The sequence below is a fragment of the Crinia signifera genome, chromosome 1 (genome assembly GCF_055691185.1).
Source record: "Crinia signifera chromosome 1, ASM5569118v1, whole genome shotgun sequence".
Classification (NCBI taxonomy): domain Eukaryota; kingdom Metazoa; phylum Chordata; class Amphibia; order Anura; family Myobatrachidae; genus Crinia; species Crinia signifera.
In genome coordinates this window covers 41820050-41837553 of record NC_139217.1, presented here as the reverse complement: position 1 = coordinate 41837553, position 17504 = coordinate 41820050, and the positions used below count along the sequence as shown (strand labels likewise).

Sequence of the window (17504 nt, the reverse complement as noted above, 5' to 3'; positions counted from 1 at the left end):
ATCAGCAGATTCTCCGGAAATAACTTACTAGATGGGAAACGTTGGGCATTTAGTTGCTCTAGTACCCTGTACAGGGAGGATTGGAGGGTTATAGTGCTGGCACCCAAGATGGATGTGGTATTTCCGAGAGCCCGGAACATGTATCCTGTGCTTTATGCACGGTGCAATTCCCCCTGTTCTCTATACATGGACCACTACCACTATACAGTGCAACTCGTAGTGTCTTGTATGCAGACCACTCATGCTTCATCTATACCTGCTTAGTACTACTCCCTTGTACTCCATACTTAACGGTATTATCAGTCTGATAAGGGGTCTGATTCAGACACAAATGCAGAGGTGCGGAAATCACTATTCCTCGATTTCCACACATGTGCGCCCTGAGACTGCAATCACAGGCAATCGTAGTTTCACAGCCGATGACAGACAGTTGCACTGGCATCTCGTCTGCGTTCTATGTGACAATACAGGAGTGTCTAGACCGCTCAGGGGACACGCCACTGCCACATAAAACATGTCCGGCCTGTGCAGCAAAACTCTTCGTGGGGAGGGATCTGGCCAGCGGGATAGCCTTGCCCTGTGCTGGGCAGCCCTCCCACAACCTACAGAAATGTTGGGGCCCCGTCCTCCCAAAAACTCCTATGCTGGAACATAACCTGGAAGCGCCCTGAACCCATTAATGGTTTGGTTTGGAGTATTGATTGGAAGAAGAATTGGAGTGAAAGAGGTTAAGTTCATATAGTACATATTTTGAATCCTATAGGCTTACTTACCAGAACCTTGGGGTGTCCCCTTTGTCCTCCCTTGTCACCGGGCCTGAGCACCGGCACTGACTAATGTGCGGGGGTGCGGATGGTCAGCAGATCACCGCTACACACAGAACGATACGTCAATCTATTGGCCATCAGCACAACGCTGTTCACAGACATAGTAATCGTACACACTGGCCGATGTTCCCTTGATATATCGGTCGTTTAATTAAACTGCATTTTTGTTCAACCTTTGCAGAATGAGATCACTGCTGTTCCCATTACCACATACTAATAATGTGGTAATAACTAGGTCAGTGTTACAGGAGTTGGGCATATGTATCACAGTCAGATATAAGTATTAACTTAAATACCCCCAATTGTTCGTTCAGCGACCCCATCCCCACCACACACACACACACACACACACACACACACACACACACACACACACGTCACCTTTTATTTGTTTCTAAAACTTTCACATGTCACACCTGGGATTAAGATCTGGTTAAGGGGTCTCTCCTCTCCCCCCACCCTTCAGTTACCTTAGCTGGAACATATGTCACCGCACGTAGCCTTTCCCTCTGTCCCTGGTGGGGTGGAAGCCATTAGCTGGAAAAAATTAGACACAATGTAACAATATATTATTTATTCATTCGTAGATTACAGTAATGATGAGGTAATTTATGTGTCAGTGTGTCCTAGACAACACTCTCGCTACAGACAGGTAATCATGTCAGGGGCAGGGGGGGGGTGGAAGTGTGAACAGCACTGACACTGACGGACAAGTTGCACAGAGGCATCACAGCCACTTCCCTTTGGTTTCCTTACAGCTTTTATAGACAGAACCCTAGATGTCTTATTATCTCAGCAGCACAGGTGGTGTACCGGAGAGATACACAGAATAAGGCCACAGATTACCAAACAAGGTGTGTAGAAGTACAAACCCCCCCCATTAATCGTAGTAGTCCACATGGTCTCCCGATTTGAAGGAGTCAGCCTGCAGAACATCCAGCAATTTCTGGGCAGATACCCGGCTGTCAATCAACTTGCCCTCATTCTTCATATTAATAAATAGAAGGCGGAGCTGGGGATCAGCGCAATGAGTCCGCACCTGCTCCTGCATATCCGTGTCCAAGGGTCCTGTGGGGACAGAATACCCCTTGGTTAGTCTTATGACAAAGTGTAAGTCTGGCCGAGATATGCAACAACGCATGCTTAGATTGCTACCCCACACTGCTTTGTCAACAGGGCATAATCGCCCAGTGTGTATGGATCTTAAGAGATTTAATTTCAAAAGATTTTGTTAAAACCTCTGAAAGATATCTTTCACTAAAGTAGTGCATACACATTGAGCCATTTTCCAAAACGAGGCAACGGATCACCTGCATCAACGCTCATGTTCCATCGTAGGGTACACACACTAGGCGACGGAGCTCAAAATGAGCGGATTTTGAGCCCAAGATCGCCTAGTGTGTATGGGCCTTTAAGCAGCTCATTCCCACCCTCAGCATAAAGTTACCTCTGTAGGGTAGTATGAAGGCCCAGGAGAGCAGACAAGACAGAAACCAAACACAGGACAAGGACACAGACTGTCAGGTAGAGAAAGGCCCATTCTTGGACAGATCAGGGGTAAGCAGCTAAAAGTGGAAAGCAATAACCCAGGCTATATTATGCATGGAAGGGTTTGAGCCTTGTCCAAGAAATAAAAGGCACAGGCTGCACCTTGTAACATCGCCACATGCTCATCACATGTAATCTGCATTAAATACCAAGTGTGGTGTATACAATACAGAATCCAGGGGTCCTGACATGTATAACAAAGGGCACAATATTGAACAATTGACCACAGACATATAAGTGAATCATAGGGAACGTCATACAACTTTAGATTGTAAGCTTGCAGCAGGGCCCTCTAACCCCCAAGTCTGTCTGTTGTTACCCAGTTTGTTTTATCACTGTCTACTATTGTAAAGCGCAACGGAATCTGCTGCGCTATATAAGACACCGTAACGGAATCTGCTGCGCTATATAAGACACTGTAACGGAATCTGCTGCCATATATAAGACACTGTAACGGAATCTGCTGCGCTATATAAGACACTGTAACGGAATCTGCTGCGCTATATAACACACTGTAACGGAATCTGCTGCGCTATATAAGACACTGTAACAGAATCTGCTGCGCTATATAAGACACTGTAACGGAATCTGCTGCGCTATATAAGACACCGTAACGGAATCTGCTGCGCTATATAAGATGCTGTAACGGAATCTGCTGTGCTATATAATACACTGTAACGGAATCTGCTGCGCTATATAAGACACTGTAACGGAATCTGCTGCGCTATATAAGACGCTGTAACGGAATCTGCTGCGCTATATAAGACGCTGTAACGGAATCTGCTGCGCTATACAAGACAATGTAACGGAATCTGCTGCGCTATATAAGACACCGTAACGGAATCTGCTGCGCTATATAAGACACCGTAACGGAATCTGCTGCACTATATAAGACACAGTAACGGAATCTGCTGCGCTATATAAGACACTGTAACAGAATCTGCTGCGCTATATAAGACACTGTAACGGAATCTGCTGCGCTATATAAGACACTGTAACGGATTCTGCTGCGCCATATAAGACACTGTAACGGAATCTGCTGCGCTATATAAGACACTGTAACGGAATCTGCTGCACTATATAAGACACTGTAACGAATCTGCTACGCTATATAATACACCGGAACGGAATCTGCTGCGCTATATAAGACACCGTAATGGAATCTGCTGCGCTATATAAGAAACTGTAATGGAATCTGCTGCGCTATATAAGAAACTGTAACGGAATCTGCTGCGTCATACAACTTTAGATTGTAAGCTTGCAGCAGGGCCCTCTAACCCCCAAGTCTGTCTGTTGTTACCCAGTTTGTTTTATCACTGTCTACTATTGTAAAGCGCAACGGAATCTGCTGCGCTATATAAGACACCGTAACGGAATCTGCTGCGCTATATAAGACACTGTAACGGAATCTGCTGCCATATATAAGACACTGTAACGGAATCTGCTGCGCTATATAAGACACTGTAACGGAATCTGCTGCGCTATATAACACACTGTAACGGAATCTGCTGCGCTATATAAGACACTGTAACAGAATCTGCTGCGCTATATAAGACACTGTAACGGAATCTGCTGCGCTATATAAGACACCGTAACGGAATCTGCTGCGCTATATAAGATGCTGTAACGGAATCTGCTGTGCTATATAATACACTGTAACGGAATCTGCTGCGCTATATAAGACACTGTAACGGAATCTGCTGCGCTATATAAGACGCTGTAACGGAATCTGCTGCGCTATATAAGACGCTGTAACGGAATCTGCTGCGCTATACAAGACAATGTAACGGAATCTGCTGCGCTATATAAGACACCGTAACGGAATCTGCTGCGCTATATAAGACACCGTAACGGAATCTGCTGCACTATATAAGACACAGTAACGGAATCTGCTGCGCTATATAAGACACTGTAACAGAATCTGCTGCGCTATATAAGACACTGTAACGGAATCTGCTGCGCTATATAAGACACTGTAACGGATTCTGCTGCGCCATATAAGACACTGTAACGGAATCTGCTGCGCTATATAAGACACTGTAACGGAATCTGCTGCACTATATAAGACACTGTAACGAATCTGCTACGCTATATAATACACCGGAACGGAATCTGCTGCGCTATATAAGACACCGTAATGGAATCTGCTGCGCTATATAAGAAACTGTAATGGAATCTGCTGCGCTATATAAGAAACTGTAACGGAATCTGCTGCGCCATATAAGACACTGTAACGGAATCTGCTGTGCTATATAAGACGCTGTAACGGAATCTGCTGCACTATATAAGACACTAACAGAATCTGCTGCACTATATAAGAAACTGTAACGCATACCTCCCAACTTTCTGAAGTGTAGAATAGGGACACTCGCGCGACGAGCGTCCGAAAAGGGGGCTAGGCATATGCAAATGAGGACGCGGTTTATGAAAATTAGACCGCACCCTCGTTTTCGGCCATGAATAGATGCTGTGCACATGCGCACAACGTCTATTCTGTGAGATTGGGGGGGGGACCTCCCAACTGCCCCGCCCCCCCCCCCCCAGCGGGACACCGCAGGTGGGACGCGGGAACGTCCCCAAAAATCGGGACGTTCCCGCATTTAGCGGGACAGTTGGGAGGTATGGTAATGGAATCTGCTGCGCTATATAAGACACTGTAACGGAATCTGCTGCGCTATATAAGACACTGTAACGGAATCTGCTGCGCTATATAAGACACTGTAACGGAATCTGCTGCGCTATATAAGACACTGTAACGGAATCTGCTGCGCTATATAAGACACTGTAACGGAATCTGCTGCGCTATATAAGACACTGTAACGGAATCTGCTGCGCTATATAAGACGCTGTAACGGAATCTGCTGCGCTATATAAGAAACTGTAACGGAATCTGCTGCGCTATATAAGAAACTGTAACGGAATCTGCTGCGCTATATAAGACACTGTAACGGAATCTGCTGCGCTATATAAGACACTGTAACGGAATCTGCTGCGCTATATAAGACACTAACGGAATCTGCTGCGCTATATAAGACACTGTAACGGAATCTGCTGCACTATATAAGACACGGTAACGGAATCTGCTGCGCTATATAAGACACTGTAACGGAATCTGCTGCGCTATATAAGACACTGTAACGGAATCTGCTGCGCTATATAAGACACTGTAACGGAATCTGCTGCGCTATATAAGACACTGTAACGGAATCTGCTGCATTATATAAGACACCGTAACGGCATCTGCTGCGCTATATAAGAAACTGTAAATAAATAAATAATACAACCTGGTCCATAGCTAAGTACCCGGATGTCCGTTTCCTCTTCCGCCAGCACTTTGAACATCATTTGCCGAGCGGCTTTCCCCGTGCAGTACAGGGTCCAGGACTTGAAAGGCTGCAGTGCAGCAAGAGACGACACATTGACCACCACCCGCTGCAGTCCTGGACGTCTCTGGAAAGTCTCCAGCAGAGAAGAGGTCAGGCACAAGGCTGAGGACACGTTTAGTGACAGGTAGCTGTCCACCTCTCCAGGGTCAGTAAAGTCCACAAACGATTTGCTGATGTCTCCCAGGGTCCCTGCAGGTAAACCAGAGGAGACAAGTTCTAAAATAAGTCTGTGGCCAATAACATTCTCCTATATATAACAGCTTAACAAGAAAAAAAATAAAAAAAAAACTGAACCACCACATTAGCCCTATTGTCACCATGAAAATCCGGCTTTGGGCTGCCGGATCCACTAAGGAAAATAGGCCACATGTGTACGGACTGAGATGCCTATGATAAGCGCCCAAGCACACTGTAATACCAGTTGGTGCATTGTCACACACAACATCGTAAGCACCAGCTTTATGACAGATGCAGTGGACCATGGCCTAATAGTCCACACCCTACGGCAGGACAGTCCTTATGGGGGCACTGTCCCCACTTTCACGATCAGGACTGCACTACTCTGATCGTCATGCATTTGGTGGTGGTAAGCGTGTTATGCATGTGAAAGTGTCACAGGCGCCTCTCACAGGTGTGTGCAATAGTTAAGTTGGGTACACAAACCGGTACTTGTGTACTATCACGGCGCCCATCGCATCGCAGACCATATCGCATGCGATGCAACGCGATATCGGCCGATGTTGTACAATGGCATACAATTCGATGGGATGCGATTATAAATTGTATAAGCACCCTAATGGGTGCTTACAATGCTTAAATGCACCCCCACCCCCCACTATAAACGTGAACCCGAAGCGTGGCGAGCGCAGCGAGCCCGCGAGGGGCGGCGGTACGCGTCCTACGACCTTTTCATACCCCCACTATCCACGTCGGTGTGGAGTTGATTTTATAAAGTGTGGCGAGCGGACGTGGATACCTTCACAGGAATACGCGTCCCCTCGCGGGCTTCACAGGTATCCGCGTCCGCTCGCCACGCTTCGGGCTTGGTGGCGCGCTGCGCTCGCCACACTTTATAAGATCAACTCCACGCCGACGTGGATAGTGGGGTTATGAAAAGGTTGTAGGACGCGTACCGCCGCCGCTCGCCACGCTTCGGGTTCACGTTTATACTGGGAGGGGGGTGGCGTGGGGGTGCATTAAAGCATTGTAAGCACCCATTAGGGTGCTTAAAAGCACACATTAGGGTGCATATACAATTTAATATCGTATATATGCGTTAAAATCGCATCGCATGCCATCGGGTGTATGGCATGCGATAAAAAAATAAATAAAATCGGGCGACTAATTATCGGGGTACCCACAAACCCCCAGAGAGTGATAAATTGGATGGAGATAAAGTAGCAGGCAATCAGCTCCTAACTGTCACAGCAACTGCACATTCACTTTATGATGAATTGGGGGACCAAGTCATACCATCTGAAGTGCTTCGCATCACATGGGATCTCACAGTGCATGCTCCGTTGTTATAGTGGTATAATTACCGACAGCCAAGATGCCTACATCCTGAAGGAGGGAATATGGACGGGGGTCAAATGAGTATTATAACCCTATTTCCCTCTGCCCTCCCCCAACTTCTAGCAGCCTTCCACCTCCCCTCCCCCTCCCAGCCTGACCCTGGCATAAATGCATTCGGCATCCAGATAGTTGGGGTTTCAGCGGTTATTATATGTTGCACAATGGACCATTTAGCATGTTTGGCACGAGGCTGAAGTTGGCTTCTTATTCGGCCAGCTTCTTATTCGAGCTCCAGCTTCTTATTCGAGCTCCAGCTTCTTATTCAGAAAAATCACTTTTACAAGGGTTAATGAATGATGGACCACAAATTTCACTGCAGAAATCAACACAGGGGGGTTGCCTACATATGACCCACTTGCAATTTCTTTTGACCAACAATGATTTGGGCAGAAAATGGGCACAAAAATGGGCATGGGTCCCAGATATCATTTTGAATAAGTAGCTGGTGTCCTGCAAGGGTTAAACAGCATTGGTCAAAAAATATTACACTGGAAACCCGCACAGGGGGGTCACTTACATATGACCCACTTGCCATTTCTTTTGACCAACAAGGATTTGGGCAGAAATAGGGCAGTAAAGTGGGCATAGGTCCCAGATGTCATCATTTTGAATAAGTAGCTGGTGTCCTGCAAGGGTTAAACAGCGTTGGTCAAAAAATGTTACACTTGGAATCCACACAGGGGGGTCAGATACATATGACCCACTTGCCATTTCTTTTGACCAACAAGGATTTTGGCAGTAATAGGGCAGTAAAGTGGGCATGGGTCACAGATGTCATTATTTTGAATAAGTAGCTGGTGTCCTGCAAGGGTTAAACAGCGTTGGTCAAAAAATATTACACTGGAAACCCACACAGGGGGGTCACTTACATATGACCCACTTGCAATTTCTTTTGACCAACAATGATTTGGGCAGAAAATGGGCACAAAAATGGGCATGGGTCCCAGAATCATCATTTTGAATAAGTAGCTGGTGTCCTGCAAGGGTTAAACAGCGTTGGTCAACAAATATTACACTGGAAACCCGCACAGGGGGGTCACTTACATATCACCCACTTGCTATTTCTTTTGACCAACAAGGATTTGGGCAGAAATAGGGCAGTAAAGTGGGCATAGGTCCCAGATGTCATCATTTTGAATAAGTAGCTGGTGTCCTGCAAGGGTTAAACAGCGTTGGTCAAAAAATGTTACACTTGGAATCCACACAGGGGGGTAAGATACATATGACCCACTTGCCATTTCTTTTGACCAACAAGGATTTGGGCAGAAATAGGGCAGTAAAGTGGGCATGGGTCCCAGAATCATCATTTTGAATAAGTAGCTGGTGTCCTGCAAGGGTTAAACAGCGTTGGTCAAAAAATGTTACACTGGAAACCCGCACAGGGGGGTCACTTACATATGACCCACTTGCCATTTCTTTTGACCAACAAGGATTTGGGCAGAAATAGGGCAGTAAAGTGGGCATAGGTCCCAGATGTCATCATTTTGAATAAGTAGCTGGTGTCCTGCAAGGGTTAAACAGCGTTGGTCAAAAAATGTTACACTTGGAATCCACACAGGGGGGTCAGATACATATGACCCACTTGCCATTTCTTTTGACCAACAAGGATTTGGGCAGTAATAGGGCAGTAAAGTGGGCATGGGTCACAGATGTCATTATTTTGAATAAGTAGCTGGTGTCCTGCAAGGGTTAAACAGTGTTGGTCAAAACATATTACACTTGAAACCCACAGAGGGGGGTTGCCTACATATGACCCACTTGCAATTTCTTTTGACCAACAATGATTTGGGCAGAAAATGGGCACAAAAATGGGCATGGGTCCCAGAATCATCATTTTGAATAAGTAGCTGGTGTTCTGCAAGGGTTAAACAGCGTTGGTCAAAAAATATTACACTGGAAACCCGCACAGGGGGGTCACTTACATATGACCCACTTGCCATTTCTTTTGACCAACAAGGATTTGGGCAGAAATAGGGCAGTAAAGTGCGCATAGGTCCCAGATGTCATCATTTTGAATAAGTAGCTGGTGTCTTGCAAGTGTTAAACAGCGTTGGTCAAAAAATGTTACACTTGGAATCCACACAGGGGGGTCAGATACATATGACCCACTTGCCATTTCTTTTGACCAACAAGGATTTGGGCAGAAATAGGGCACTAAAGTGGGCATGGGTCCCAGAATCATCATTTTGAATAAGTAGCTGGTGTTCTGCAAGGGTTAAATAGCATTGGTCAACAAATATTACTCTGGAAACCCGCACAGGGGGGTCACTTACATATGACCCACTTGCCATTTCTTTTGACCAACAAGGATTTGGGCAGTAATAGGGCAGTAAAGTGGGCATGGGTCCCAGAATCATCATTTTGAATAAGTAGCTGGTGTCCTGCAAGGGTTAAACAGCGTTGGTCAAAAAATATTACACTGGAAACCCGAACAGAGGGGTCACTTACATATGACCCACTTGCCATTTCTTTTTACCAACAAGGATTTGGGCAGAAATAGGGCAGTAAAGTGGGCATAGGTCCTAGATGTCATCATTTTGAATAAGTACCTGGTGTCCTGCAAGGGTTAAACAGCGTTGGTCAAAAAATGTTACACTTGGAATCCACACAGGGGGGTCAGATACATATGACCCACTTGCCATTTCTTTTGACCAACAAGGATTTGGGCAGAAATAGGGCAGTAAAGTGGGCATGGGTCACAGATGTCATTATTTTGAATAAGTAGCTGGTGTCCTGCAAGGGTTAAACAGTGTTGGTCAAAACATATTACACTTGAAACCCACACAGGGGGGTTGCCTACATATGACCCACTTGAAATTTCTTTTGACCAACAATGATTTGGGCAGAAAATGGGCACAAAAATGGGCATGGGTCCCAGAATCATCATTTTGAATAAGTAGCTGGTGTTCTGCAAGGGTTAAACAGCGTTGGTCAAAAAATATTACACTGGAAACCCGCACAGGGGGGTCACTTACATATGACCCACTTGCCATTTCTTTTGACCAACAAGGATTTGGGCAGAAATAAGGCAGTAAAGTGCGCATAGGTCCCAGATGTCATCATTTTGAATAAGTAGCTGGTGTCTTGCAAGTGTTAAACAGCGTTGGTCAAAAAATGTTACACTTGGAATCCACACAGGGGGGTCAGATACATATGACCCACTTGCCATTTCTTTTGACCAACAAGGATTTGGGCAGAAATAGGGCACTAAAGTGGGCATGGGTCCCAGAATCATCATTTTGAATAAGTAGCTGGTGTTCTGCAAGGGTTAAATAGCGTTGGTCAACAAATATTACTCTGGAAACCCGCACAGGGGGGTCACTTACATATGACCCACTTGCCATTTCTTTTGACCAACAAGGATTTGGGTAGTAATAGGGCAGTAAAGTGGGCATGGGTTACAGATTTCATCATTTTGAATAAGTAGCTGGTATCCTGCAAGGGTTAAACAGCGTTGCTCAAAAGAAATGGCAAGTGGGTCATATGTATCTGACCCCCCTGTGTGGATTCCAAGTGTAACATTTTTTGACCAACGCTGTTTAACCCTTGCAGGACACCAGCTACTTATTCAAAATGATATCTGGGACCCATGCCCATTTTTGTGCCCATTTTCTGCCCAAATCATTGTTTGTCAAAAGAAATTGCAAGTGGGTCATATGTAGGCAACCTCCCTGTGTGGGTTTCAAGTGTAATATGTTTTGACCAACGCTGTTTATCCCTTTGAGGACACCAGCTACTTATTCAAAATGATGACATCTGGGACCTATGCCCACTTTACTGCCCTATTTCTGCCCAAATCCTTGTTGGTCAACAGAAATGGCAAGTGGGTCATATGTATCTGACCCCTCTGTGTGGATTCCAAGTGTAAGATTTTTTGACCAACGCTGTTTAACCCTTGCAGGACACCAGCTACTTATTCAAAATGATGAAATCTGGGACCCATGCCCACTTTATTGCCCTATTTCTGCCCAAATCCTTGTTGGTCAAAAGAAATGGCAAGTGGGTCATATGTAAGTGACCCCCCTGTGTGGATTCCAAGTGTAATATGTTTTGACCAACACTGTTTAACCCTTGCAGGACACCAGCTACTTATTCAAAATAATGACATCTGTGACCCATGCCCACTTTACTGCCCAAATCCTTGTTGGTCAAAAGAAATGGCAAGTTGGTTATATGTAAGTGACCCCCCTGTGTGGGTTTCCAGTGTAATATTTTTTGACCAACGCTGTTTAACCCTTGCAGGACACCAGCTACTTATTCAAAATAATGATTCTGGGACCCATGCCCACTTTACTGCCCTATTACTGCCCAAATCCTTGTTGGTCAAAAGAAATGTCAAGTGGGTCAAATGTAAGTGACCCCCCTGTGCGGGTTTCCAGTGTAATATTTGTTGACCAACGCTGTTTAACCCTTGCAGGACACCAGCTACTTATTCAAAATGATATATGGGACCTATGCCCATTTTTGTGCCCATTTTCTGCCCAAATCCTTGTTGGTCAAAAGAAATGGCAAGTGGGTCATATGTAAGTGACCCCCCTGTGTGGATTCCAAGTGTAATATGTTTTGACCAACACTGTTTAACCCTTGCAGGACACCAGCTACTTATTCAAAATAATGACATCTGTGACCCATGCCCACTTTACTGCCCTATTACTGCCCAAATCCTTGTTGGTCAAAAGAAATGGCAAGTTGGTTATATGTAAGTGACCCCCCTGTGTGGGTTTCCAGTGTAATATTTTTTGACCAACGCTGTTTAACCCTTGCAGGACACCAGCTACTTATTCAAAATAATGATTCTGGGACCCATGCCCACTTTACTGCCCTATTTCTGCCCAAATCCTTGTTGGTCAAAAGAAATGGCAAGTGGGTGATATGTAAGTGACCCCCTAGTGCGGGTTTTCAGTGTAATATTTGTTGACCAAGGCTGTTTAACCCTTGCAGAACACCAGCTACTTATTCAAAATGATGATTCTTGGACCCATGCCCACTTTACTGCCCTATTTCTGCCCAAATCCTTGTTGGTCAAAAGAAATGGCAAGTGGGTCATATGTAAGTGACCCCCCTCTGCGGGTTTCCAGTGTAATATTTTTTGACCAACGCTGTTTAACCCTTGCAGGACACCAGCTACTTATTCAAAATGATGATTCTGGGACCCATGCCCACTTTACTGCCCTATTTCTGCCCAAATCCTTGTTGGTCAAAAGAAATGGCAAGTTGGTTATATGTAAGTGACCCCCCTCTGCGGGTTTCCAGTGTAATATTTTTTGACCAACGCTGTTTAACCCTTGCAGGACACCAGCTACTTATTCAAAATGATGATTCTGGGACCCATGCCCATTTTTGTGCCCATTTTCTGCCCAAATCATTGTTGGTCAAAAGAAATTGCAAGTGGGTCATATGTAGGCAACCCCCCTGTGTGGGTTTCAAGTGTAATATGTTTTGACCAACACTTTTTAACCCTTGCAGGACACCAGCTACTTATTCAAAATAATGACATCTGTGACCCATGCCCACTATACTGACCTATTACTGCCAAAATCCTTGTTGGTCAAAAGAAATGGCAAGTGGTTCATATGTATCTGACCCCCCTGTGTGGATTCCAAGTGTAACATTTTTTGACCAACGCTGTTTAACCCTTGCAGGACACCAGCTACTTATTCAAAATAATGATTCTGGGACCCATGCCCACTTTACTGCCCTATTTCTGCCCAAATCCTTGTTGGTCAAAAGAAATGGCAAGTGGGTCATATGTAAGTGACCCCCCTGTGTGGATTCCAATTGTAACATTTTTTGACCAACGCTGTTTAACCCTTGCAGGACACCAGCTACTTATTCAAAATAATGATTCTGGGACCCATGCCCACTTTACTGCCCTATTTCTGCCCAAATCCTTGTTGGTCAAAAGAAATGGCAAGTGGGTCATATGTAAGTGACCCCCCTCTGCGGGTTTCCAGTGTAATATTTTTTGACCAACGCTGTTTAACCCTTGCAGGACACCAGCTACTTATTCAAAATAATGATTCTGGGACCCATGCCCACTTTACTGCCCTATTTCTGCCCAAATCCTTGTTGGTCAAAAGAAATGGCAAGTGGGTCATATGTAAGTGACCCCCCTGTGTGGGTTTCCAGTGTAATATTTTTTGACCAACGCTGTGTAACCCTTGCAGGACACCAGCTACTTATTCAAAATGATATATGGGACCTATGCCCATTTTTGTGCCCATTTTCTGCCCAAATCCTTGTTGGTCAAAAGAAATGGCAAGTGGGTCATATGTAAGTGACCCCCCTGTGTGGATTCCAAATGTAATATGTTTTGACCAACACTGTTAACCCTTGCAGGACACCAGCTACTTATTCAAAATAATGACATCTGTGACCCATGCCCACTTTACTGCCCTATTACTGCCCAAATCCTTGTTGGTCAAAAGAAATGGCAAGTTGGTTATATGTAAGTGACCCCCCTGTGTGGGTTTCCAGTGTAATATTTTTTGACCAACGCTGTTTAACCCTTGCAGGACACCAGCTACTTATTCAAAATGATGATTCTGGGACCCATGCCCACTTTACTGCCCTATTTCTGCCCAAATCCTTGTTGGTCAAAAGAAATGGCAAGTGGGTCATATGTAAGTGACCCCCCTGTGTGGATTCCAAGTGTAATATGTTTTGACCAACACTGTTTAACCCTTGCAGGACACCAGCTACTTATTCAAAATAATGACATCTGTGACCCATGCCCACTTTACTGCCCTATTACTGCCCAAATCCTTGTTGGTCAAAAGAAATGGCAAGTTGGTTATATGTAAGTGACCCCCCTGTGTGGGTTTCCAGTGTAATATTTTTTGACCAACGCTGTTTAACCCTTGCAGGACACCAGCTACTTATTCAAAATAATGATTCTGGGACCCATGCCCACTTTACTGCCCTATTTCTGCCCAAATCCTTGTTGGTCAAAAGAAATGGCAAGTGGGTCATATGTAAGTGACCCCCCTCTGCGAGTTTCCAGTGTAATATTTTTTGACCAACGCTGTTTAACCCTTGCAGGACACCAGCTACTTATTCAAAATAATGATTCTGGGACCCATGCCCACTTAACTGCCCTATTTCTGCCCAAATCCTTGTTGGTCAAAAGAAATGGCAAGTGGGTCATATGTAAGTGACCCCCCTGTGCGGGTTTCCAGTGTAATATTTTTTGACCAACGCTGTTTAACCCTTGCAGGACACCAGCTACTTATTCAAAATGATGAAATCTGGGACCCATGCCCACTTTACTGCCCTATTTCTGCCCAAATCCTTGTTGGTCAAAAGAAATGGCAAGTGGGTCATATGTAAGTGACCCCCCTGTGTGGATTCCAAGTGTAACATTTTTTGACCAACGCTGTTTAACCCTTACAGGACACCAGCTACATATTCAAAATAATGAAATCTGGGACCCATGCCCACTTTACTGCCCTATTTCTGCCCAAATCCTTGTTGGTCAAAAGAAATGGCAAGTGGGTCATATGTAAGTGACCCCCCTGTGTGGATTCCAAGTGTAACATTTTTTGACCAACGCTGTTTAACCCTTGCAGGACACCAGCTACTTATTCAAAATAATGATTCTGGGACCCATGCCCACTTTACTGCCCTATTTCTGCCCAAATCCTTGTTGGTCAAAAGAAATGGCAAGTGGGTCATATGTAAGTGACCCCCCTGTGCGGGTTTCCAGTGTAATATTTTTTGACCAACGCTGTTTAACCCTTGCAGGACACCAGCTACTTATTCAAAATAATGATTCTGGGACCCATGCCCACTTAACTGCCCTATTTCTGCCCAAATCCTTGTTGGTCAAAAGAAATGGCAAGTGGGTCATATGTAAGTGACCCCCCTGTGCGGGTTTCCAGTGTAATATTTTTTGACCAACGCTGTTTAACCCTTGCAGGACACCAGCTACTTATTCAAAATGATGAAATCTGGGACCCATGCCCACTTTACTGCCCTATTTCTGCCCAAATCCTTGTTGGTCAAAAGAAATGGCAAGTGGGTCATATGTAAGTGACCCCCCTGTGTGGATTCCAAGTGTAACATTTTTTGACCAACGCTGTTTAACCCTTACAGGACACCAGCTACATATTCAAAATAATGAAATCTGGGACCCATGCCCACTTTACTGCCCTATTTCTGCCCAAATCCTTGTTGGTCAAAAGAAATGGCAAGTGGGTCATATGTAAGTGACCCCCCTGTGTGGATTCCAAGTGTAACATTTTTTGACCAACGCTGTTTAACCCTTGCAGGACACCAGCTACTTATTCAAAATAATGATTCTGGGACCCATGCCCACTTTACTGCCCTATTTATGCCCAAATCCTTGTTGGTCAAAAGAAATGGCAAGTGGGTCATATGTAAGTGACCCCCCTGTGTGGGTTTCCAGTGTAATATTTTTTGACCAACGCTGTTTAACCCTTGCAGGACACCAGCTACTTATTCAAAATGATATCTGGGACCCATGCCCATTTTTGTGCCCATTTTCTGCCCAAATCATTGTTGGTCAAAAGAAATTGCAAGTGGGTCATATGTAGGCCACCCCCCTGTGTTGATTTCTGCAGTCACATTTTTGGTCCATGATTCATTAACCCTTGTAAAAGTGATTGTTCTGAATAAGAAGCTGGAGCTCGAATAAGAAGCTGGAACTCGAATAAGAAGCTGGCCGAATAAGAAGCCAACTTCAGCCTCGTATGTTTGGCCGTATTGTTGCATTACAACTTTCATGTGTGTAATCAGCTTAAACATACACAGGAGATGGACCTTGTACACCGCCTCACCCCGAGATACTGGCCTCTGAAGTTGGGAACTATGGAATTGCAAATTTGATGTACAATTCCTATAAAAAGAATGAGTGCCAGGCAGCATTGTGGGCCAGTCTGCTCACCATCTTCTACACCTACAGGGTACACTCAGAGTGCCACTTTTGCAAAACTCATGGAGATTTGCACTTGCCATGTAAATACTATGGTGGAACCACATGTTCCAGGCAGCCATGCACTCACTGATGCTTGTGGAACTTGCAGTCCCACCATGGACAGCAACAGGACACAAGGAAGCATTCCCTGCTCTGCCACCAGCCCTATGGCTCTGTACATGGGTACCTGCTGCAGCTCAGACCACCCACAAGCTGCCCCCTGGCAGTACCGCAGATGATACACCGGCGTACCTGCGTTGTTGATGATGAGGAGCCTGCCCGGCGCCGTGCTCGCTTCCTGCAGTTCCCGGGCCGCCTGCACCGTCTTTCTCACCCCGTCGCCCGTGCCCAAATCTGCCGCCACCCAGCGCACAGTGACCTCAGGGTGCAAGTGCGCCAGCTCCGCCGCCGTCTTATCCTCGGTGCGGGACACAAGCAGCAGCGCCGAGCCCGGCGTCACCCTGGGGCACAGCTCCCAGGCCAAGCTCCGGCCGAAGCCGCGGGAGGCGCCCGTGAGGATGCAGAGCACCGTGCCCAGGCTGCGGGCTCCGTAGTCGCCCATCCCGTGCCCCCTTTCCTCCTCCCCGGTACCCCACTGCTGCTGATGGTGGCTGCGGTGGTGTTATTTTTTTTTTGTATTATTTTTTTTTAAACAATCTTTATTAGCGAAGTAGACATTGGTACTACAATGAGAAACACCTGGGCAGCATCCCGGTGCCTGGCAACCTCACTGTTGACGTTGTTTTTTTCTTCTTTAAACAATCTTTATTAGCAAAGTAGCGCCGCAGACACAGCCACTACAATGGGACAGGTCTTTAATATGCTCAGTTTTGGTATAACGTTGGTATAAGGCGGTTAAACCCCCCCCCCCATCATGAAAAACTCGTGTTTCGACCATGACCGCATAGTTGTCGATCTAGATATTGTTGAATATCGTAATCATCGATGGTCAATAAAGAATACATTTACCATCGATGGTGGAGAAACAGATGGGGCCAGTAAGCTAAAGAAAAGGGATGAACATCGTTGGGTGCAACCATCGATGGTCATCAGTTGCATAGTGTGCTGCCATTGATGGCCACTTGCACTCACGGCCGCACAGCGTCTATTCACGGACTACAGGGGGGGACTCCCAACTGCCCCCCCCCCCCGCCGCGGGACACTGCCGGCGGCGGGAGGGACGCAGGAATGTCCCAAAATATCGGGACGTTCCCGCGATAAGCGGGACAGTTG

At 45.7% G+C, this 17504-nt stretch overlaps 1 protein-coding gene across 1 annotated transcript; it reads right to left on the bottom strand.

Moving 5' to 3' along the window:
- Window positions 1-1386: 1386 nt before the first annotated feature.
- SPR (sepiapterin reductase) lies at window positions 1387-16916 on the bottom strand. Its single transcript, XM_083189045.1, has 3 exons — window positions 16524-16916; window positions 5660-5950; window positions 1387-1895 (listed from the first exon to the last, which is right to left on the bottom strand). Exons 1-3 carry the CDS (start codon window positions 16831-16833, stop codon window positions 1708-1710), a joined length of 789 nt encoding a protein of 262 aa, XP_083045171.1. The 5' UTR covers window positions 16834-16916; the 3' UTR covers window positions 1387-1707.
- Between the last annotated feature and the right edge of the window lie 588 nt (window positions 16917-17504).

Coding starts and splice junctions, on each gene's coding strand:
- SPR (XM_083189045.1), bottom strand. CDS start 16,833: ATGGGCGACTACGGAGCCCGCAGCCTGGGCACGGTGCTCTGCATCCTC. Junction 5,951..16,523: donor CCTCATCATCAACAACGCAG/GTACGCCGGTGT, acceptor GTTTACCTGCAG/GGACCCTGGGAGACATCAGC. Junction 1,896..5,659: donor GGTACTTAGCTATGGACCAG/GTTGTATTATTT, acceptor CTGTCCCCACAG/GACCCTTGGACACGGATATG.